The following is a 24,255-nucleotide window of genomic DNA, read 5'->3' as shown; positions in this document are numbered from 1 at the left end:
CCCCAACCCATAGTGGGCCCAGTGCCAAATACTGGGCGACGTATAAAATCCCAGACTCTGTTCAGACCCGATTATGGTTCTGAGGCCTCGGAGCGACCTTCCGGAACACTGAAAATGTGTCTTTCCCGGGGCCAGCGGGGGAAGTAGTTCCGGCCTACAATAGGCCGATGGGTTCCTCCGCAGCAGAGGAAAGAGGATGGCGACCTCGTCGATGCCGGAGTCAGAGAGGAACGTGGCTACAAAAGCCTCGGGTGAGCTTCGGGTAGAGTCAGGCGGCCCCACCGTACCCTGCCGTGGAGTGAGGTCACACTGCGGGGATACCCGGAGGCAAGGTCCCAGGCCGGCGGGGCTGTCCGAACAGGGCCCCGGGGTCCCAGGCCCTTTAGTCGCTCTCGCACTTGCCTGAGCGGAAACCCGGCGCCACCACAAGATGGCGTCGGGCCTGGAGCACAGGCAGCGCCGGGGACAGCCCCAAGTCGCCAGGCCCCGAGACCGTCGCTGTCAGCCCCCTCCGCAGGGGAACCTGGCGGGGGGGGGGAGCGAACCACTGACCCAGGGGGCCAGAGGGCTGTACCACCGACCCTGCAACCCGGGGGGACGCGGGGGCCGAAGGGCTGAACCACTGAGCCCGGATGGGGCTCACAGAGCGGAACGCTCCACGAGAATCGTGGGGGCGAGGGAAAGGGTCAAGATTACCAGCCATTGACCACCCTCCCGGGAAGGGCCTTAGCCTGGGAAGCACAGCTTCTCCGTCAAGTTTTCCCCGAGCTCCCCTCGCAATACACCAGGAAGCTCCGCCCCGTCGGAGACTCAGTCTTCGCATCTGCAAAATGGGCGCAGGGGTGCAAATGAGTGGGCCGTGGTTGCTGGGGCTGGGGAGATGGCCCACTTGTTCCAGCCACGGTCACCTCTCTTCGCAGAGTGAAGTCCCCAGACCCTACGCCCCGCTGTCAGGCAGCCCGCCGATCCGATGGAGGAGAACGAAGTGGAGAGCAGCAGCGACGCGGCTCCTGGGCCTGGCCGGCCCGAGGAGCCCTCTGAGAGCGGCCTGGGTGTGGGCACCTCAGAAGCCGTGTCCGCCGACAGCAGCGACGCCGCGGCCGCCCCGGGGCGGGCAGAGGCCGATGACTCTGGCGTGGGGCAAAGCTCGGACCGCGGCAGCCGCTCTCAGGTATGGACCGGGCTGGACGGCGTGGGTGGAGGCAAGGACCGCGAGCAATAGTGCCTGACAGCCAAGAGGAAACAGTCAGCAAGGCTTGTTTGTAGCTAATACTTGGTGTTTCTGGTTTACTGTGAGCCAGGCACCAAGCCAAGCCCCTAAAATGGATTTTCTCATTTAAGCTTCATACCTTGTAAGACACATACCATTTTTTCCCACATCTTATAGAAAAGGATGCCGAGGTACAGAGTGCAGACAGAGTCAGGATTCAAATCTAGGCTGTGGTCTTAGCTACGATACTACCCACAGTCCTCACACTTTGAGAGGCAGATGTCTAGGCCAGGAGTGGTAGCTCATCGCCTGTAATCCCAGCACTTTGGAAGGCTGAGGTGGGAGGATCACTTCAGCCCAGGAGTTGGAGACCAGCTTGGGCAACATAGCGAAACCTCATCTCTACAAAAAAAAAAAAAAAAAAAAAAAAAAAAAAAAAAAAAAAAGGCAGGTGTCCTGGGTTAAGACTGGGTCCTGCCTCCAGTTTACTGGGAGACCTCTTTGAGCCTCAGTATGCCGGCTAAAGTAAAGCAGAAATACTTGCTTTCAAGGGTGCTTGATTGTGAGCTCCCGCCAGACATCCTCTTGCAAACATTTTGTAAACCATCTCCTCCCGGCTGTACCACTTCCTAGCCGTGTGATCTTGAGCAAGCTACCCAACATCTAGCTCTGTTTCCTCATCTGTAAAGTGGGAATGGTAAATATACCTGCCTCATAGAGTTTTTGTGAGGATGAAATGAATTAACATATGCAAAGCTTAATAATTAAAACAGTGCTCAGCACATTGTAAGCACTCAATAAGTATTAGCCATTCTTATATGCAAGATAATGATCATATTCAGGATATCACGTGGTAGAAGTACACAGCAGTGGTCATCACTTTGGGGTCCTGGGGTTTCATTAGTTCAGCAGAGATGGGGGCCTACCATGTGCTCAGAATGTGCTGGGCCCTGGAGATACAGCAGGGGAAAAGACAAGTTTGGTCCAGGCCCTTGTGGAGGGCACAGTCTGGCATGGAGGCTGTTAAAAGGCACAGTGAACCCCACGGTGGTGTGGTGCTGGGGACACAGGCAAGCTGCAGCACTGAGGATGAAGAAGTCCTGACTTGGCCTCAAAGTCAGCATTGACTTCCTAGAAGAGGTACCAGCTAAATGGTGGTGAGAAGGCTGGGTAAGATTTAGCCATAGGGTGATGCTGGGAAGAGTTTCAGGCAGAGGGAACGATTTATGCAAAAGCCCAATGAAAATAGCTCCCCCTGGCTGTGGCTTAGGAGTCCCTTCCCTTATTTTGGGGTATCCCCTGATAAGATCCAGGGATCCTGTGACTTTTTCCTGGGGGACTCTGTGACTGGAGGGCCTCTCTCACTGGTCCTCCGTGGGGCTGAGGGCATGAGTGGCTGCACTGACCGTGTCCTTGGGCCTGAGAGCTCTGTCTAGCAAGTGGGAGCTGGCAGGGTGCCCTGCCCCATACCCAGCTGCTAAACTTCTTCCCTCCCTGTTTCATGCCCCTCAGGAGGAGGTATCCGAGAGCAGCTCGAGCGCAGACCCCCTGCCTAATGGCTACCTCCCTGATTCATCGTCTGTGTCCCATGGGCCAGTGGCAGGGGTGACAGGTGGTCCCCCAGCACTTGTGCACTCTAGTGCACTCCCAGACCCCAACATGCTGGTGTCCGACTGCACAGCTTCCTCCTCGGACCTGGGCTCGGCCATCGACAAGATCATCGAGTCCACCATCGGGCCCGACCTCATCCAGAGTGAGTCAGGCAGAGGAGCCCCACAGGGGTTTCCCTGCAGTGTCCGGCAGCCAGCTGTGCCCACCCTAGCTGCATGAACTCAGGCAGATTACTTTCCCATTCGGAATGTGCAGAGTGGGAACAGTCACCCCTGTCTCATGGTGGTAAATGAAGATTTAATGAGACAACACGGTAAAGTTCTCAGCATAGTGCCTGGCATATGACAGACTCTCAATAAATAATATAAAGTGTTATTGCTTACCTTGTGCCTGGGACTCTTCTAAACTTTACATACAGTAGCTCATTTAATCCTCCCAGTAACCCCAGAAGGTAGAGGATGTTATGTTCACAGTCCAGATGAAAAATATGAGGCACCAAGGACATACGAAACTTACCCACTGTCACCAGCAAGCAGTGTGGGTGTCGGGCCATGAGCTCAGACAGTCTGACTCCAGAGCTGTGTCACCCAGGCTGGAGTGCAATGGTGCAATCATAGTGCACTGTAACCTCAGACTCTTGGGCTCAAGGGATTCTCTGCCTCAGCCTCCAGGGTAGCTGGGATTACAGGTGCACACCACCTTTTTGCTGGGTTGGCCAGGCTATTCTTGAACTCATGGGTTCAAGCAGTTCTGCCTCATCCTCCCAAAGTATTGGGATTACAGGCATGAGCTGTGACACATGGTGCTGTACCCACTTTTTGTTAATGATATTTATAGAGGCTATAGCACCTCAGAAAGCCCTGGAATAGTCTGGGAAGCCAACCCTAAGAAAGTGGTGCAGGAGCTGGTCCTTCACTTAGAGAAGTTTGGACAGGAAGGAGGACTTTCCAGGTTTGGTGGTCAAAGCCTGGGCAGCTGGTGTAGCTGTGGCATCTTGTGTAAGTGTGGGCCAGCTGGTGAGTCAGCATGTCACACTAGACCTCCAGACAGCCCTGCCAAGGGAGTCAACTGAGGCTCAGGGGTGACACAGCTGGTTTGCAGTCACACATAAGAGCCAGAATGAGTGTGGACCAGCCCTGCTCACAGGCCAAAGTGGGGCCCATGGGGGTGGGCCTGTTGCTGGGAACCCCTCCCCAGGAGGTGTGACCCTTCCCCATCTCTGCCCAGGCTGCATCACTGTGACCAGTGCCGAGGATGGCGGGGCCGAGACCACACGGTACCTGATCCTGCAGGGCCCAGATGATGGTAAGACCCCAGGCGCCAGAATCAGGGAGGCCTGCAGTGGGCAGGGGGATAGGTGAGGACAGACTCTGCTGCGGATTCCCTCTGTGGCCCTGGCAGGGTATCCACTGCTCTGGGTCTCAGTATTTCCACTGACAGGGTGGCCTCTGGTGGGGAATTTGGTTCTGCACTCCCTGGGCCTGCCTGGGAGGGGTAGCTATAGCTCATGGCCAGTGCTGCCCTCCATTTAACCGCCCTCCAATTGCCTCACCCATCCCCAGGAGCCCCGATGACATCACCAATGTCCAGTTCCACCTTGGCCCACAGCCTAGCAGCCATTGAGGCCCTGGCAGATGGCCCCACATCCACATCCACATGCCTGGAGCCACCTGAGGAGGAGGCACAGGGTCGGCCCAGCTCCCCAGTGCAGCTGCCCCCAGCCTCTGGTGCCGAAGAACCAGACCTGCAGAGCCTGGAGGCCATGATGGAGGTGGTGGTGGTGCAGCAGTTCAAGTGCAAGATGTGCCAGTACCGGAGCAGCACCAAGGCCACACTGCTGCGCCACATGCGGGAGCGCCACTTCCGTCCAGGTGCGTCAGTAGCAGCCTGCCTGCTGGGACTGCATGGGTAGGGGTGGGGTGCTGGGAGCCAGACATGGCAAACTTGTCTTACCCTCCCCCCACCTCCAGTAGCAGCAGCCGCAGCAGCAGCTGGTAAAAAAGGACGTCTACGGAAGTGGAGCACCTCCACCAAGACCCAAGAGGAAGAAGGACAAGAGGAGGAGGACGATGACGACATTGTAGACGCTGGAGCCATTGATGACCTGGAGGGTAGGCCATCATGGTTTCTAGGCCTGCCATCTCTACGCCCATCTAGACATACTCACTGAGCTTTCACTTGGAGGGCCAGTAAAGAGGAATTGGCACAGACACATCCACAGGTCCCTCCAGTATAAGACAGAGGAGGTTGTGCTCTGGCACCAGGACCTTTGTATGCAGTTGTGCAGGCTGCACACTGGAAAAGAGCACAGGGGGCCCTGTTCACATTTGCCCCACAGAAATAGAATACAAGTAAAGGTGCGAGAGGAGGTCCTCGCCCTGTTGCTCAGACTGGAGTGTAGCTTCATGATCGTTGCTCACTGTTACCTTGAATTCCTGAGTTCAAGCCATCTTCCCATCTCAGCCTCCCGAGTAGCTAGGGCTATAGGTGCCTGCCAGCATGCCTGGCTAATTTTTTAATTTTTGTAGAAACGGGGTCTCCCAGCCTGGACAACATGGCGAAACCCCATCTCTATGAAAAATACAAAAATTAGCCTGTTGTGGTATGTGTCTGTAGTCTCAGCTACTTGGGAGGATCACTTGAACCCAGAAGGTCAAGGCTGCAGTGAACTGTAATTGTGCCACTGCACTCCAGCCTGGATGACAGAGCGAGACCCTGTCTCAAAAAAAAAAAAAAAAAAAAAAACCGAAATGCCAGGCGTGGTGGCTCACATCTGTAATCCCAGCACTTCGGGAGGCTGAGGCGGGTGGATCACTTGAGGTCAGGAGTTCGAGACCAGCCTAGCCAACATGGTGAAACCCCATCTCTACTAAAAATACAAAAAATTAGCTAGGCATGGTAGTGGACACCTGTAATCCCAGCTACTTGGGAGGCCGAGGCAGGAGAATCGCTTGAACCTGGGAGGTAGAGGTTGCAGTGAGTCGAGATCGCGCCACTGTACTCCAGCCTGGGTAACAGAGCAAGACTCTGTCTCGGAAAAAAAAAAAAAGAAAAAAGAAAGAAAAAGAAACAGAGTCTTGCTGAGTTGCCCAGGCTGGTCTCAAGCTCCTGTTCTCAAACAATCCTCCCACCTCAGCCTTCCAAAGCACTGGGATTACAGGTGTGAGCTGCTGTGCCTGGCCCTAAAATAGTTCAGTATGCAGTCATTATAACAATTACTGGTGAGTTTTGGCCAGGCACAATGGCTCACGCAGGTAATCGCAGCACTTTGGGAGGCTGAGGCGGACGGATCATGAGGTCAGGAGATCGAGACCATCCTGGCTAACACGGTGAAACCCAGTCTCTACTAAAAAAAAAAAAAAAAAATTATTGGTGAGTTTTTTAATACCAATTTTTTGAAATTCATTATTTTACACTTAATCATATCTCAGTTTGGACTAGGCATATTTCAAGGGCTCAATAGCTACATATGGCTGGTGGCAGCTGTTTTGGATAGGGCAGCCGTAGAGTTTGTGGACTTCAATGTTTATTTAAACTTTTTTCTAACTGGCTGTACAGTGTCTGGAGGAAGGGGTGCCTTTTCCCTATTCACATGAAGGTGCTTTATGAGCTAGTGGTAGGTGCCAGCAAGGGTAGAGTAAGAACTTCAGGGGCTCAGGGCAGGAACGCCAAGTCAGCCAGAGGAGACCAGGAGGGCTTACTGGAGGAGGCATCGCTGTGGGCTCGGAGGAGGAGTATGCAGGGGTGGGGAAGTGAGCTGGGCCAGGGGTCAGGGCTGAAAGGGCAGGTCCCGCCACTCACTGTTCACCAACTTTACTGTCCCCCACAGAGGATAGTGACTATAATCCAGCTGAGGATGAGCCCCGAGGCCGGCAGCTTCGGCTCCAGCGCCCCACCCCCAGTACCCCAAGGCCCCGAAGGAGACCTGGCCGGCCCCGGAAACTGCCCCGCCTGGAGATCTCAGACCTCCCAGATGGTGAGGCTTGGTCTTGGGAGGGGCTCGTGTGGGTGGGTCAGGAGTGTCCTCACTCCCTGCTTGTCTCTGTGGATTTCTGGGGACTGCCTGCAGGGCAGCTGTCTCAAACTGGGTCACCTGCAGGCCTCCTGGGAAAGGGGAAAGCCCTCAAAGACTCAAGCTCAAGAAACCCTGACTCAGGATACTCTCTCAGCTTTATGGAAATGCCTTTCACTACAATTTGTCATAGCAAAAGAGAAATTTGGGACTTTATCACTGAATGCGTAAGATAAGTTTTAAATATTACTGAAATGAGAAGAGAGGAATAAGTCTGAGGCCTGGGACTATCAGAGGAGCCCTGGTTCAGAGTATTACTGGCTGGGGACAGGAAGGACCCAGCCATGGTGTGAGCACCAGCTCTGCCGCCTGCAGTCTGTGTGACTTGGAGCTTAAATCTCCAGTCCCTTTATGCATGGAGGTTATAGCAGCATGCCTTTTAGGATTGCTTAAGGGTTAAATACACACAAAAGAGTACAGTGGCAGCTGTTTATGGTTGGAGAGTTGTATTATTATTATTATTATTATTATTATTATTACTGTCATTATTATTTTGAGACAGAGTTTCACTCTTGCCCAGGCTGGAGTGCAGTGTCATGATCTCGGCTCACTGCAACCCCCGCCTCCCAGGTTCAAGCAATTCTCGTGCCTCAGCCTCCTGAGTAGCTGGGATTACAGGCGCCCACCACCACACTGGCTAATTTTTTAGTAGAGACAGGGTTTCACCATGTTGGCCAGGCTGGTCTAAAACTCCTGACCTCAGGTGATCCGCCCACCTCAGCCTCCCAAAGTGCTGGGATTACAGGTGTGAGCCACCGCACCTGGCCTATTGTATTCTTTAGTCTCTATTTCAAAAAGGCCTTTTTACCAAGGCACATATGTATGGAAAGTTACACATATTTTGCCCGGGTCAATGAGTTTTCACAAGGTGCACACACCTGTGTAACCAAGCACCTGTATAACCCAGTCAAGAAACAGAACAATTACCTGCATTGTCTGTATGGTTAATTTTTCTAGTACATATTTACTATTTAAATACTGTCAGTGTTTTTGAAGAGGTAACAGATTTAGATCGTCCAAATGGTTTGCAAGCATGGAAGTCACATCTTCTCCCTCCTTCCCTCCCATCAGCCCTCCAGCTGCCTGACCTCCCTGGGGAATGCCAGTGTTAAAGCACTGCTATTGCTTCCCGAGCCTTAGGTCGTTCTGTGAAGTCACCAAAGCCGCCATTCTGGCCTCCCTTGGATAAATGGGGCAAATAAGACTCCGGGAGAGGAATGGCTTTGTCTGTGGATACACAGCATGTCAGTGACAGAGCCGTGCCTGGAACCCAGGTCTCCTGACTGGGAGGTCCTAGCTCTCGCCATTGCTCTAATCCATGCCAGGTCCTACTGTGCTGACAGAATGTCAGCTGTTGGGTGGGTAGTATCCACGCTGCCCTCTAACCACAGGCTGTCTGTGTCATGCGACTCAATGCACCCATCAGTGGTCTGTGATGAGTGGGTGGGAGGATATTTTGGCTGGCCTCTGGTCCACTTGTCTACGTCTGTCCTGGTGTGTCAGTGGCTGGCTTATGACCTGGCATGTCCATGGCAGGTGTGGAAGGAGAGCCTCTAGTGAGTTCCCAGAGTGGACAGAGCCCTCCAGAGCCACAGGATCCCGAGGCTCCCAGCTCCTCAGGCCCAGGACACCTGGTGGCCATGGGCAAGGCGAGCAGGACGCCTGTGGAAGCTGGTGTGAGCCAGTCAGATGCAGAGAACGCAGCCCCCTCCTGCCTGGATGAGCATGACACTCCGCCCCGGCGCCGAGGTCGACCTTCCAGGCGCTTCCTAGGCAAGAAATACCGCAAGTATGTGGAGCAGAGGTGAGGGCGGGGCAGGCATGTGGTTAAGCCACCAACCCCACCAGACCTTTCCCCCACACTCTCATCCCGCAGGTACTATTACAAGTCGCCCAAACCGCTTTTGAGGCCCTTCCTGTGCCGCATCTGTGGTTCTCGCTTTCTGTCCCACGAGGACCTGCGCTTCCACGTCAACTCCCATGAGGCTGGCGATCCCCAGCTCTTCAAGTGCCTGCAGTGCAGCTATCGTTCCCGCCGCTGGTCCTCGCTCAAGGTGCGGGAGCCAAAGAGGCTTGGGGCTCATGGGAGGGTGAAGAAGGCAAGCAGAGGCCAGCTGGTGCCGCTGAGGGAGAATGGAGTCACAGCGCATTCGGGGTCATGCTCTCCTGCTGCTCTTCAGGATGCGTGTCTGGCTCACTGGCGCACCGAAGAACGCTTAGCTCCTCAGAGCCTGCGGGAACGTGGGGAGGGGCTGGGAAGGGCTGCCACAGGCAGTTTTGCAGGCGGCACAGTGCACAGCGGCAGCATATCTTCACCACCACAGATGCCGTAAAACTGTTTTCGTCTGATTCCATGTGTTAGAAAGATTTCCAGCAGATGGCAGTCATGTGTCTCAAGAAAAGGGTTCCTTTTAGGCCAGGTGCAGTGGCTCGCTCCTGTAATCCCAGCACTTCGCGAAGCTGAGGCAGGTGGATCACCTGAGGTCAGGAGTTTGAGACCAGCCTGGCCAACGTGGAGAAACCCCGTCTCTACTAAAAATACAAAATTAACTGGGCATGGTGGTGCATGCCTGTAATCCCACCTACTCGGGATGCTGAGGCAGGAGAATCGCTTGAACCCGGGAGGCGGAGGTTGCAGTGAGCCGAGATCGCACAACTGCACTCCAGCCTGGGCAACAAGAGCGAAACTCCGTCTCAAAAAAAAAAAAAAAGGTTCCTTTTTCTCCTTAACCCAAGCTACCATGTGGCGTGCAGCAGCCCTGAGCCTTTTATGCAGTAACTGGATAATTAAATCCTTATTGCAGCCCAATGAGGTCGTAGGTGTCCATAGTCCCATTCTACTGACCCCCAGGAAACTGTGGCTCGGCCTGGCCAATGTGCAAGTTGGCAGCTGTGGGAGAGGGTACTTTCAGGCATGGTGGTCAGAGTGAGCCCCTGTGCTCTGTGCACGCTGTGCTGTGGGCTGTTCTCTGGGTTCTGCAGAGAAGATGTCCCGTGACGCAGTGGAAGAGGTTGGAGGCTGTGGCACCATGCTGCCTGGCTTCAGCTCCAAGCTCTGCCATCGCAAGGTCCCTCCACCCTGAGACTCAGGTTCCTCCTTTGTCAAGTTGTGAGCCAGCACAGAGCCTGGCACAGAGTGGGTGCTCTCGCTGGGGACAGTCCCCGGGCCTTCCTAGGTTTTGACCCTTGCATCGGGGTGTATTGTCCACACGCCTGTGTTCTGTGAGCTGCTCCCATAGCAACCCTAAGGCTGTGGCCACAGGCATGGTGGGGACGGGGATGGGAGAGGAGGCCAAGCCCCAGCCCACCATCCTTTTGTCTGTCTCCCAGGAGCACATGTTCAACCACGTGGGCAGCAAACCCTACAAGTGTGACGAGTGCAGCTACACCAGTGTCTACCGGAAGGACGTCATTCGGCACGCCGCTGTGCACAGCCGGGACCGGTCAGTGTGGGGGTGGGAGGGACCTGGGCAAGAGAGGCCAGGTTGGGTGGGGAAGTGGAGGCCCGGGATAACCATGGTTCCCACTTACCGCGCTCCTGCTCTGAGCCAGCCCCATGTGCTGCACACTATAGGCGTGAGCAGAAAGGCAGTTCACCCCAGTTTATTTGGCTTAGAACAGGACAGTACCAGGACCTTGAGGTCCCCACCTCAGCCTCTTACCTCTTGTGAGCTTTAGTTTCTCATCAAACGGGGACAATTGTTGAGGGGATTGAAGGAAATTGTGTACCTAAAGGAGTTCAGTAAATGATCCAAGATCTTCCGGACTCCAGATTCTACTCATCTCTCACAGGGCTGAGAGTGCACCTGAGACAGAGAAACACAAGTTCTTACGCGCCTAATGATTGCTCACAGGATTATAATTCAATCCTGAGCTTCAGGAAGGAGTTCGCTTCATGAGAGGTGGTGTGTGAGCAGAGGTTGGAGACAGATCCCCTGGGACAGTAGCTCCAGCTGTGTGTGTGGAAAAGCCAGCCCAAGATGCTTTAAGGTTTTTTTTTTTTAAATGAAAAAAAAAAAAAAAAAAAAGGTTCTGTGGCTAAGTAAGATTAGTGTAGGTTCACCAGCTTGCAGAGCTGTTCAACACCTCTTTCCTGCAGGATTTCTTAGAGCTTTTATTGACTGATTGACAGAGTCTCACTCTGTCACCCAGTCTGGAATAGAGTGGCACAATTACAGCTCACTGCAGCCTCAACCTCCCAGGCTTAAGCGATCTTCCTGCTTCAGCCTTCCGAGTAGCTGGGACTACAGGTGCTAACCACCACACTTGGCTAACTTTTTATTATTTACTAATTTTTTTTGTAGAGATAATGTCTTGCTATGTTGCCCAGGGTGGTCTCAAACTCCGGGCCTCAACTGATCCTTAGAGCTTTTAATATGCAAATAACATTTTGTGATTGATAGAAAGAATGTACCATTTCACAAATATATTTGAGTGCAGAATATGTTATTTACAGCGTGCCCCTTAGCATTTTCCCCAGTGAACTCCAGCTGGGGAAGCACTATTCTAAGAGAAAGGGGCCTTGGCAGGGAGTAGGCTCAGAGCTGAGGCTGGGTCTGTTCAGTGTGAGAGGGTCTAGAGTGGGCTTGGGGAAGCTCTGGTCTAACTCCTCGGCCTTTTCCCCACAGGAAGAAGAGGCCAGATCCGGTGAGTCTGGGGTGCTGGCCTGGGAAGAGAGCCTGCCCAGGGGTTGTTTATGGGGGTGGGGACAAGAGGGGAGGTTTTATCCTCCCTCCTCCACTTCTTTCTCCATCTGGCCCCTTCTTATGCCTTCCTAGACTCCAAAGCTGAGCTCTTTCCCCTGCCCTGTGTGTGGCCGTGTGTACCCCATGCAGAAAAGACTCACGCAGCACATGAAGACGCACAGCACTGAGAAGCCCCACATGTGTGACAAGGTGGGTGGGAGCCAGGGTTGGGGCTGAGAGGAGGGCCTTCCCTGGGTAATGGAGGGTGATCGCCGTCTCACTGCTTTCCACCCCTCACAGTGTGGAAAGTCCTTTAAGAAGCGCTACACCTTCAAAATGCACCTGCTCACGCACATCCAGGCTGTTGCCAACCGCAGGTACATCCCCTTGGAGGCCCCTGGGGACGGGAGCAGTCCCCAGCTCATCACTGAGCTTCCCTCCCTCTAACCGCCTCCAGGTTCAAGTGTGAGTTCTGTGAGTTCGTTTGTGAAGACAAGAAGGCACTGCTGAACCACCAGTTGTCCCACGTCAGTGACAAGCCCTTCAAATGCAGCTTTTGTCCCTATCGCACCTTCCGAGAGGACTTCCTGCTGTCCCATGTGGCTGTCAAGCATACAGGTCAGGCTGGACACACCCCAGCCCCACTCACCAGCCCTCAGTTCCCTGTACCCCCGATCAGAGGCTTAGCTCCCATCCTCTTCCTTCCCCCTCGGTAGCCCCAGCCACAGAACAGCCCAAGTCCTTCAAGTGTAAAGAGAATTTCCCATGGGCGTATTCACCCTAACCTGAGCCTGGGTTCCTGCTTGGCTGGTTGTTCTCTGGATGGCTCTGGGCCGGTCACTTGCCCTCTCCGAGCCTTCCATATTTATGAAATGGGGGAATCAGAAGTGCCTGCCATATGGCTATGATGAAAGTAAGTTCCATTTATTCCTTGAGCCCTGTGTGTGCTGGCGCTGGGGCTGGAGAGGAGGCTCTTCCAGACCCTGCCTTGCCAGATGAAGCTGCAGAAGCAACGCCATTGGCTTGGCCCACAGAAGCTGCACTGCAAACATTGTTTCTTTGGTGCCTAGCTCCATGGTCAGCACACTAGGGGCGATTAGAGAAAAGGAGCCAGGGGTTCCCTTAGCCAGAGTCCTGTGATGACCCACAGGAGCTTGTAGTCACATGACCTTGCAAATAGGCACGCACAGGAAGGCTCTTGAGTGCAGCGGGCAGCCCTGATTCATTTCTGTCCTGGGCCACCAGAATGGACAGTGGCATATGTTTGCCTACATACGGGAATGAATCGCTGGAAGTGAGTCAGTTGGAGAGATCCTTAGGGTCAAGAAAGGATTCCTGGAGGGGGTAGGCTAGGGATGGGCAGACTTAAGCATGCCCCAACATGTGCCTCCAGGGGCCAAGCCCTTCGCCTGTGAGTACTGCCACTTCAGCACACGGCACAAGAAGAACCTACGCCTGCACGTACGGTGCCGACACGCAAGCAGCTTCGAGGAATGGGGGAGGCGCCACCCTGAGGAGCCCCCCTCCCGCCGTCGCCCCTTCTTCTCTCTGCAGCAGATTGAGGAGCTGAAGCAGCAGCACAGTGCGGCCCCTGGACCACCTCCCAGCTCCCCAGGACCTCCTGAGGTAAGGTCGGGGCGTGGGTCAGGATGACAGAGTGAGGCCGCTTCTCCCAGCCCCAGCATCATTTGCACATTGAGGTGCAACAAAATCATCCCTGCCTCTTGAGACTGTGGTAAAAACTCACTGAGTCACACGTATGCCAGCCCTAAGCTTAGAGTAAGGGTGGCTTTCTAGTGCTGGTAATACAGAATGGAAACACCAGTAACTTAACTGTGATCATAGTTTTTATTCTCTCTTATACAAGAATTCCACAGGTCGGCAGTCTAGGGCTGGTGTGGTGATTATACAGTCATAAGGGAATAAGTTCTCAGTATCTTTGCATAATCATCTTAGGCATATGACTTTCATCTTTGTAGTTGCCTCATGGTCCAGTATAGCTGCAGGAGCACCAGCCTTCTCAGCCACATCCCAGGCAGGAAGCAGGAGGAAGGGATGGGGGAGAGGCAAAAAGGATACCTACCATCTATCCATCATTCCTCATGAACTGCACCTGAAGATCGTTGCTTAGTCATGTGGCCACACTTTACCTAGCTGCAAGGGAGGCTGAGAAATGTCTTGGAGCTGGGTACATTGCCACCCTGGTGAAAATCAGAGTTCTGTTAGCAAGAAGGAAGAGGAGGATGGACTCAGGATAGGTAGCTAGCAGTCTCTGCCACGTGAGCTGACACAGTATCCCTGGAAAGATGGACCACATGACATGCTGGTAGATCACAGGCCCTGGAATCACACAGTCATGGGTTCAAGCCCTCACCCTACTATGTATTAGGAGTGGGATTCTTGGCCAGCCACTTCACCTCTCTGAGCCTTAGTGGGTTCATCTGTAGCACTGAGCTGGTATATTTCGAAAACTGGTTATGGGCTGGGTGTGGTGGCCCATGACTGTAATCCCAGCACTTTGGGAGGCCGAGGTGGGTGGATCACTTGAAGTCAGGAGTTTGAAACCAGCTGACCAACATGGAGAAACCCCGTCTCTACTAAAAATATAAAAATTAGCTGGGCATGGTGGCGGCCACTTGTAATCCCAGCTATTCAGGAGGCTGAGACGCAAGAATCACTTGAACCCAGGAGCAGAGGTTGTAGTGAGCCCAGATTGAGCCATTGTACTCCAGCCTGCATGACAGAGAGACTCCATCTCAAAAAAAAAAAAAAAAGAAAAGTGGTTATGAAGATGAAACAAGCCAACAGATGTAAAATGTCTGGCAGATCAGAGGCGCTTGGCAAATGGCACTTGAATCTGGGCGGGCCCCTCTCAGGCGTGGCCATATCTCCACCCCATAGATACCCCCAGAGGCGACACCTTTCCAGTCATCTGAGGCTCCTTCACTGCTCTGTCCTGACACCCTGGGTGGCGCCACCATCATCTACCAGCAAGGTGAGCTCTGTGGGAAGATAGGCGCTCATGGAGGGTAGGAGCTCTGAGTGGGGCAGGGGCAGGTCGTGCTGGTGGGGGCTGGAAGATGGGGAGGGGGTGGTATTGGGTGCCAGTTTTCTAGCACTTTGTCAAGCTTAGTCCCACCCTACCCAGGAGCTGAGGAGTCGACAGCAATGGCCACGCAGACAGCCTTGGATCTTCTGCTGAACATGAGTGCTCAGCGGGAACTGGGGGGCACAGCCCTGCAGGTGAGCTGCCTGGGAATCTGCTCCCCTTCCCAGCTACCGCAGGTACCCAGCCCTGCACTGGACACTGGGACTAGAGGAAAACAGTGTATCAGAGCTTTTCCGCCCTTGGGAGCTCCCAGGTAGTGGAGGAGACAGATCCGCTGAAGTCTGGTGGGCAAACACAGAGAGGAACAGGCTTTGCCACGGAGGCCGCAGGGGTATCCCGTCCATTCTCCAGAATCACTGGTGACCTCTGCCAGGTGGAGCAGTACACACTGCCCCTGCAGCATCTGGGGCCCTGTTCTTGTTTTGTCTTCCTCCCACCTCTGCAACCACCATGTGCCTGTGGGTGCCCCCACAGGGGTCTGAACTAGCTTTTCCATCCACAAGAGCGCCCTCATTCCGGGACACCTACAGCCTGCAGACCCTAGGGCTTCCTCTAGATCAGACCACTCTCTCATGTTCCAGGGGTCTTGGTTCATGCACCTCCCCAAAGTTAACACCTTTGCCCCTCCCTGCCCTCCCCCTTCACATCTGGCCTGGTCTCCAAGGCAGAGGGAAGTTTATTAGCCCCTCCTGTTTCCCAGCCTCATGAGAAGATGGAGAGTGTGTTTTTAAGATGATGAATTCCAGAAATCATAATAATTTAGTTCATGGCAGTTAGGGGTGTATAGAAGTTTTACATTTTTAGATAGGAAAATTTATCAGTCTTTTATAGTTTTCCCTTTGGTATCATCCCTAGAAAGACTCCCCCAACTTGTATCCCAAGGTTATATAAACATTCATTTATATTTTTTTCTTAGGGTTTTATTTTTTACACTTAAATCTTACTCCACCTGGAATTTATTTCTGGTGTATGCAGAAAGGTAGGGATCGATTTTTTTTTCCCAGAAGTCATCCGATGTGGTATCTTCCCCTGTGGTTTGAAGTGTCCTTCTTCTCATATACTAGATTCCCAAATATGTAGGAATCTGTTTCTAGACTTGAGTTCTGTTCTATTGATTTGTCTTCTGTTCCCATGCCAATCTCACGTGGTAGAGTTTTTCTGCTTACAAAAGCACATGCTTGTAAAAGAAACAAAATGGGCCTGGCGCGGTGGCTTACGCCTGTAATCCCAGCACTTTGGGACGCCAAGGTGGCTGGATCACCTGAGGTCAGGAGTTTGAGACCAGCCTGACCAACATGGAGAAACCCCATCGCTACTAAAAATACAAAATTAGCTGGGCGTGGTGGCACACGTCTGTAATCCCAGCCACTCTGGAGGCTGAGGCAGGAGAATTGCTTGAACCCAGGAGGCGGAGGTTATGGTGAGCCGAGATTGTGCCATTGCACTCCAGCCTGGGCAACAAGAGCAAAACTCTATCTAAAAAAAAAAAAAAAGAAAAAAAGAAACAAAATGAACATTAGGAAATGTTTCAGTAGAAGGTGAAAGTCCTTGGCATTTCTCCCTTCCCCTCAGATACCCAGTAAATGGGTTCAGAAGAATTTCTTCAGGGCTTTGTTCATGCTCATACTAACACCTAGATCTTTGTTCCTTAAAAAATGGGATCACATTGTTGCTGCTCCTCAGCGTCATCTTTCACTTAACAGCATGTGATGCACGGCCTGGCCAGCACCTGCAGTTACCCTCATTCTCCTAAGATCTCCATCTTGCATCTCTGTATCATTCCATCACATGGATGTTCTCAGCTATAGTTAGGCAGTTCTTTATTGGCGGGGTTCTTTCGTTTTATATTAATTCAAGCAGTGCTTCACTGTACATATATTTTCAGTGCTCATAATTTTTTTTTTTTTTTGAGATGGAGTCTCATTTTGTCACCCAGGCTGGAGTGCAGTGGCGTGATGTTGGCTCCCTGCAACCTCCGCCTCCTGGGTTCAAATGATTCTCCTGCCTCGGCCTCCTGAGTTGCTGGGATTACAGGTGCACGTCACCACACCTGGCTACTTTTCTGTATTTTTAGTAGGGATAGGGTTTCACCATATTGGCCAGGCTAGTTTCGAACACTTGACCTCAAGTGATCAGCCTGCCTTGGCCTCCCAAAGTGCCAGGATTACAGGCATGAGCCACCGTGCCCAGCCAACATTTTTGTAGTATTTTTAAAAAGCCTCCTACAAGAAGAATTAGTGGGTCAGAGGGTATGGTGCAAAGCCTTGTAAAAAGATATGCCAGTATACATGGCCACCAGTAGGGTATATTTCCCTGCATTCATGCCAATACACTGGGTATTATCAGTCTTTATAAATTTTTTTTTTTTTTTTTTTTTTTTTTTTTTTTTTTTTTTTGAGATGGAGCCTTGCTCTGTTGCCCAAGCTGGAGTGCAGTGGCGCGATCTCGGCTCACTGCAACCTCCGCCTCCCGGGTTCACGCCATTCTCCTGCCTCAGCCTCCCAAGTAGCTGGGACTACAGGCCACCACCAACACGACCGGCCTTTCTTTTTCTTTCTTTTCTTTTCTTTCTTCCCTTCCTTTCCTTTCCTTTCATTTATTTATTTATTTATTTTTAGTAGAGATAGGGTTTCACCGTGTTAGGCAGGATGGTCTCGATTTCCTGACCTCATGATCTGCCCGCCTCAGCCTTCCAGAGTGCCTGAATTACAGGTGTGAGCCATCACGCCCGGCCTCAGTCGTTATAAATCTTTACCAATCTCACACTTGTAATCCCAGCACTTTGGGAGGCCAAGGCAGGAGGATTGCTTGAGTCCAGGAGTTTGAGACCAGCCTGGACAACATGGTGAAACCCTGTCTCTTAAAAAAAAAAAAAAAAAAAAAAATTAGCTGGGTGTGGTAATGCATGCCTGTAGTACCAGCTACTTGAGAGGCTGAGGTGGGAGGATCGCTTGAGCCCAGGAGGTTGAGGCTGCAGTGAGCTGTAATCGTACCACTGCACTCCAGCCTGAGCAATACCCAGTCTCAAAAAAAAAAAAAAGTAATTGTGTGACCGTAAATGAGGTTGAACTTCTCTCTGTATGTTCAGAGACCATTTTATTCCTTTTCTAAAGTATCTGTTTGTGTATTGTATCTGTTTTTCTATTGTTAGCTTTTAGTTATTGCTTTGCAGGAGCTCCATATATATGAGGGAAGTCCACTTTTTATGAGTTGTTAAATATCCCCCAACCCCAATTTCTTTGTTTTTTGGCTTCATTTTATGGTTAATTTTGCTCTAGGTTTTATCTTTCTCTGTCATGATTAGAAAAATCTCCCCGCCCCAATTCTAAAATACTTACCTACATTTTATTTTAATATATTTAGAGTTTTATTTATTACATTTTAATCTTTAAACCATTTGAAGCCAACTGTGGAATAAGATGTACGCTGGAGCTTTTTTTCTAAGTGATTTGTCAGTTGTCCCCAGTGTTTCTTGACTGCAGCACTGCTGGCATGTTGAGGCAGATACTATTGTGTGGTGGGGCAGTTCTGTGCATTATGGGGTGTTCAGCAGCATCCCTGGCCTCTCCCCACTACGTGCCAGTACCATCTCCCTCCTGCTGTGATAAGAAATGTCTCCAGACATTGCCAAATGTTTGTGGGGCACACAACTGCTCTGCCCTATTCCTGTTGGTCTATTTCCAGTTGCTGAGTGGGATTTGGAAAGCCAGAGTATATTTTAGAAAGAACTTGGGCTATTCAAATGAGTGGTGGCAGCACTGGTCTGACTAGAGTGTGTGGGTGCATCTGGGACACTGAGATGGGAGAGGCATCTTGCATACCCGCTCCTCTGCCACAGATGCCTCCCATCCTGCCCCCTGGTGCCGTTGCAGGTGGCTGTGGTGAAGTCGGAGGACGTGGAAGCAGGGTTAGCATCCCCTGGTGGGCAGCCCTCCCCTGAAGGTGCCACTCCACAGGTGGTCACCCTCCACGTGGCAGAGCCGGGGGGCGGTGCAGCAGCCGAGAGCCAGCTAGGCCCTCCTGACCTACCGCAGATCACCCTGGCACCTGGTCCATTTGGTGGGACTGGCTACAGTGTCATCACAGCACCCCCTATGGAGGAGGGTACATCAGCTCCTGGCACACCTTACAGGTGAGACCTGCTGCCTGCAAGGCCCCTTTCAGCTTTTTGTAGGTGTGGTCAGTCAGTCCAATTTGGGCCCTACCCAAGCCTAGTTGGCAGGAGGCAAAAGTCCCAATACACATCAAGTGATTAGTGGTGGAGTCTACCCTTCTCAGGAGGTCAAGAGCTACCATTTTTTAGCCACTTAGATATTCCAAGCACTTGGCACTCATGATGGGACCTAAGCCATTCCCATGAGACCCAGATTTCCCTTGTTTTACAAATGAGGAAATGGGCCAGGGAGGTTAAGTGACCAGCCTTAAACCACACACGCAGTAGGTGAGATTTGAACCCTGGTCCCCTTGGTTCCCATGCCCAAGTGCTCTTCTTGGGTGATCCCAGGTGTTCTCCAGTTCTGACATTCCGAGCAAGCTCAGGCCTCTTTACCAGCATTGAGGCCTGGCACCTGCACTTGGCTTCCCTACAGTGAATGAGCTTGGGCAGGCATGTTTATGTTCACCAAACTCTTAGGCCATCTGAGGAAGCCCTGAATCCAAGTGCCAAATTGTTCAGCTGGGCTGGGAGTCAGGATCCCCGGGCCCATGCCCTTGGCCAGCACCTGGGCGGCCAGTCTCAGCATTTGCTCTCTGCTCTTAGGCAGCAGGTCCTCGTTAGCCCTGCCTCCTCCACTAGCTCCTGGTGGTGGATTTGCCGTTTGCTACTGGTTGGGTTGGACCCCTTTGCCTCACTGTGTGCCCCCCACCTCGCCATGTTTACCGAGGACAAGGATTACCAGTTTTTGAGAAGGACCTATGCTTGAGTTGTAATCATTTACAAGAGAGATGGTAGAGGGTCATTTGGTAACAGGGCAGAGCCACAGGTGAACCCTGGGCCCTTCTGACTTGAGTCCATCTGTGGTGACAGTCACTCCTCAGTTGATGCCTGTTGCTTGGGGAAGGGGGCTCCTGTGGCCCTCCATCTTCTCCTAGAACCCTCTCTGTGCCCACAGCGAGGAGCCCCCAGGAGAGGCAGCCCAGGCTGTGGTTGTGAGTGACACCCTAAAAGAAGCTGGCACCCACTACATTATGGCTACTGATGGTACCCAGTTGCACCACATTGAGGTGAGGCTTGGGGATGCCAGCCACTCCCCCACCTCCCTCCCCTTTTCAGCACCTCATGCTCCCTGTCTCTCCACAGCTCACCGCAGATGGCTCCATCTCCTTCCCAAGTCCAGATGCTCTGGCCTCTGGTGCCAAATGGCCCCTGCTGCAGTGTGGGGGGCTGCCCAGAGACGGCCCTGAGCCCCCATCTCCAGCCAAGACCCACTGCGTAGGGGACTCCCAGAGCTCTGCCTCCCCACCTCCTGCAACCAGCAAAGCCCTGGGCCTGGCAGTGCCCCCGTCACCGCCATCTGCAGCCACTGCTGCATCAAAGAAGTTTTCCTGCAAGATCTGTGCCGAGGCCTTCCCTGGCCGAGCTGAGATGGAGAGTCACAAGCGGGCCCATGCTGGGCCTGGTGCCTTCAAGTGCCCTGACTGCCCCTTCAGTGCCTGCCAGTGGCCCGAGGTCCGGGTAGGTGCTGGTCGCTCCTGTGTCTCTGCTGTCATTCATTGGGCCACTCGTTTGTATAACAAACCTTTAATGAGTGCTCTTTCAAGCCAGATCCTCTGCTCCCCTCTGAGTGGATGAGATGGGTCAGAGATGACTCCGTAAGGTCCCAGCTCTCAGGGTGTTGGTCTGGTGGGGAGGCAAACCAGACACAATGTGACTAATGCCAGACGCAGTGTCCCGAGTGTGAACCAAGGGTGCCGGGCAGAGAGCAGGTCATTTGAACTTGAGCGTGCTGGGGAAAATGCCACAGAAGGGATGGCCAAGCTGGGCCTCCAGGAGCAAAGGTACAGAGGTGTGTGACAGAGGCATGGCTAGGGAGACTGGAACGTCTAGAACAGGGGTGCCCAACCCCTGGGCCATAGACCAGTAGTCATCCATGGCCTGTTAGGAACCAGGCCACACAGCAGGTGAGCAGCAGGTGGGCAAGCATTACTGCCTGAGCTCCACTTCCTGTCACAGCAGCTGCATTAGAGTCTCACAGGAGCACAGCCCCATTGTGAACTGTGCATACGAGTGATCTAGGTCACACACTCCTTATAAGAATCTAACTATTATCTGATGAACTGAGGTGCAACAACCTCATCCCAAAACTATCACCCTGCACATGCCATGAAACAGTTATCCCCCATAAAACCAGTCCCTGGTGCCAAAAAGGTTGGGGACACTGGTCTAGAATACTGAGGGCACAGAGGTTCGACGCGGTTGGGGAGCCACCATGGAGGTGAGTGGGCCAGTTCTGGGGCAGGTTCACAGCCCAGCTTGGGGCCTCCCTGTTTGCCTGAGGATTTCGTTTTCAGATCCAGTCATGCACTGCATCCTCTCCAGAGGTTGGAGGGAAGCAGGGCCTAGATCCCCACCCTACAGATGCAGAGGTGAAGGCCCTATCAGGCCTCAGCCTTAGAAAATCAGGGCCAGGGCCGGGCACGGTGGCTCACACCTATAATCCCAGCACTTTGGGAGGCCGAGGCAGGCAGATCACCTGAGGTCGGGAGTTTGAGACCAGCCTGACCAACATGGAGAAAACCCATCTCTACTAAAAATACAAAATTAGCCAGGTGTGGTGGCGCATGCCAGTAATCCCTGCAACTTGGGAGGCTGAGGCAGGAGAATCGCTTGAACCCAGGAGGCAGAGGTTGCGGTGAGCGGAGATCACGCCATTGCACTCCAGCCTCTGGGCAACAAGAGCAAAACTGTGTCTCAAAAAAAAAAAAAAAAAAAAAATTCAGGGCCCGATGGGACCTCCACAGGTCCCCTCATTCAACACCTGTGTTACATATGGGTAAAGTGAGATTTTCCAATTGACCTAATGATGGAATCTATGGCCTTTCACTCTTAGGACACAGCAGCACCAGATGTGGATCCGGCTTGGCATTTCTACCCAGCTTCTTGTTAGTGCACAGGATTTTGGTTTTCCCAGGTCCACTTTGCCTGGTTCCCTGACCAGCTGTCGGCAGGGACCCAGGGATTTGTTGCCATCTGTCCTGACCCAGCCAATGCCCCCAACTCTGCCGTCTCTGCAGGCACACATGGCACAGCACTCAAGCCTGCGGCCCCACCAGTGTAGCCAGTGCAGCTTTGCCTCCAAGAACAAGAAGGACCTGCGTCGACACATGCTGACTCACACCAAGGAGAAGCCTTTTGCATGCCACCTCTGCGGGCAGCGGTGAGGCCAGATACTGGTGGGTGGGGACTGCTGAGCATGTATGGTGGAGCTAACCTGCGCCACCTTTCATCCCCCTCAGTTTCAACCGTAACGGGCACCTCAAGTTCCACATCCAGCGGCTGCACAGTCCTGATGGGAGGAAGTCAGGAACCCCTACAGCCCGGGCCCCTACCCAGACCCCAACCCAGACCATCATCCTGAACAGTGATGACGAAACACTGGCCACCCTGCACAGTGAGCTGCCCCTGGGGCCACAGGGTGGGCACCAGGGTAGATCCAGAGACTTGGGCCACTGCCCCAAAAGGCACCTCTGGGCACAGTAGAGGCTGGGGCATTGCAGGTTTTCCTGGACCCCAGGTGAGCATCCTCTCCTCTCTGCCCAGCTGCACTCCAGTCCAGTCACGGGGTCCTGGGCCCAGAGCGGCTACAGCAGGCACTGGGCCAGGAACACATCATTGTTGCCCAGGAACAGACAGTGACCAATCAGGTAAGAGTCAGGACTGGGGGCCCTGTGGCCAGCAACAGGCAGGGGTTGGGGTAGAGAAATGAGGCTAGAGCTGGCTTGGTCCTGGCAGGAGGAAGCCACCTACATCCAAGAGATCACCACGGCAGATGGCCAGACCGTACAGCACCTGGTGACCTCCGACAACCAGGTGAGCTACTAGCTACTGTTGATCCCCTCAGCTGTGACCTCCTATCCTTCCAACCAAAGACCCACCTCGGGGAGGAATGATACTTTCCAAACCACCCCTTCGGGGGTCCATGCTTACCAACAACTGCATTGTTGCCGGTGGCTGTCCCTAGTCTTCCACTCTGCCTTCTTAGCTAAGCTCCTGGCGAGTGGGGCCTCAGCACCTGCCTCGCCATGCCCGCCCCCCCCGCCAACAGGTGCAGTATATCATCTCCCAGGATGGTGTCCAGCATCTGCTCCCCCAGGAATATGTTGTGGTCCCTGAGGGCCATCACATCCAGGTAGGCCAGACCTGGGATGAGGGTGGGGTGTGGTGAAGGGCTGCATGACCTCTCCCTAGGATCACAGCTTGGCTTCCTCTCTGCAGGTACAGGAGGGCCAGATCACACACATCCAGTATGAACAAGGAGCCCCGTTCCTTCAGGAGTCCCAGGTAGGGCCCTGGGGGGACAGGGAGACCTGGGGCACAGGCAGGGTTTCTCCAGGCCAACATCTTATCAGCTTCTCCCCTCCAGATCCAGTATGTGCCTGTGTCCCCAGGCCAGCAGCTTGTCACACAGGCTCAACTTGAGGCTGCAGCACACTCAGCTGTCACAGGTATGGAGCTGGATCCTGAGGAGCATGGGGCTGGGTTTGGACCCAACTCCTGAGCCTCCGGCTCACCATACTTTCCCCTCCCCTGGCAGCAGTGGCTGATGCTGCCATGGCCCAAGCCCAGGGCCTGTTTGGCACAGAGGAGGCAGTGCCTGAACACATTCAACAGCTGCAGCACCAGGGCATCGAGTACGACGTCATCACCCTGGCCGATGACTGAGCCCCAAGGGCCCAACACAGATCATGGATTTGTGGCCAGCCTTCCTGGGGGTAGGGGGCCACCAAGACTCACCTCCCTCTTCATTTAGGATCTCCAGATACTGGATAGCCAGCATCCTCTCATTCCTAGGGAGCCAGACCTGTGCTGTTGGGGTTAGGGGCAGCCATGGGCCCCAGCCAGGACGTGCTGGGTGCCCCAGCCTGCAGGCAGGCTTTGGGAGAGAAATTTATTTTTGTTTGGGTGGACCCACCAGCCTGTCAGTCTCAATAAAGGGACTGGAGTCCAGTCCTGAACAGCTTACTTTGTCTGCTTGCTGCTGCAGCCTGAACCAGGCCAGGTCTTGTGAGGTGGAGGCTGGCTGGCTCCACAGCGTGACCTGCCCTGCCCTGCCTCTGTTAAGTCCGGTGATCCACCAGCAGGGCAGACCTTTGCTGCAGAGGCCTAGCAATGAGAGAGGTGCCTGGTTCAGAGACAGCTGAACCAGCGAGAGCCCCAGCAAGCACCTTCACACCTGCTTCCTCCCTGGGTCCTAGGGAGCATGCGCTCTGTGCCTACAGATCCTGAGGCTGCTCTCCTGAGCCTTGACTGTGAGGCACACCCAGCTCTTCGCTCACTGTGGGGATCCAAGGCCAGCAAGAGTCTGGCTTTTGGGTTGGGGATAGGTACAGCTCCCAGTCCTCTGATCCC

At 53.4% G+C, this 24,255-nt stretch overlaps 1 protein-coding gene across 5 annotated transcripts; it reads left to right on the top strand.

The window, feature by feature from the left end:
* ZNF335 (zinc finger protein 335) lies at nt 1-23,865 on the top strand. Of its 5 annotated transcripts, XM_054467108.2 has the most exons (28): nt 1-251; nt 921-1,171; nt 2,723-2,963; nt 4,049-4,126; nt 4,384-4,692; nt 4,792-4,932; nt 6,651-6,797; nt 8,430-8,682; nt 8,770-8,947; nt 10,224-10,336; nt 11,522-11,540; nt 11,672-11,788; nt 11,879-11,955; nt 12,036-12,196; nt 12,972-13,204; nt 14,480-14,573; nt 14,727-14,821; nt 18,560-18,819; nt 19,799-19,910; nt 19,987-20,361; nt 21,921-22,063; nt 22,143-22,297; nt 22,447-22,550; nt 22,639-22,716; nt 22,952-23,035; nt 23,122-23,187; nt 23,270-23,351; nt 23,441-23,865. In XM_054467108.2, exons 2-28 carry the CDS (start codon nt 971-973, stop codon nt 23,566-23,568), a joined length of 4,044 nt encoding a protein of 1,347 aa, XP_054323083.1. In that variant the 5' UTR covers nt 1-251; nt 921-970; the 3' UTR covers nt 23,569-23,865. The 5 variants fall into 5 exon arrangements, 4 of the variants coding, with proteins under 4 accessions (XP_054323083.1, XP_063515335.1, XP_054323084.1 ...); XM_063659265.1 differs by lacking the exon at nt 1-251 and having other exon boundaries at nt 314-1,171; nt 23,444-23,865; XM_054467109.2 differs by lacking the exon at nt 1-251 and having other exon boundaries at nt 317-1,171; nt 4,795-4,932.
* Nucleotides 23,866-24,255: the final 390 nt, after the last annotated feature.

This window comes from Pongo pygmaeus, chromosome 21, assembly GCF_028885625.2.
Source record: "Pongo pygmaeus isolate AG05252 chromosome 21, NHGRI_mPonPyg2-v2.0_pri, whole genome shotgun sequence".
NCBI lineage: Eukaryota > Metazoa > Chordata > Mammalia > Primates > Hominidae > Pongo > Pongo pygmaeus.
The sequence above is the reverse complement of the archived record's forward strand: the minus strand, read 5'-3'. Positions and strand labels throughout refer to the sequence as shown.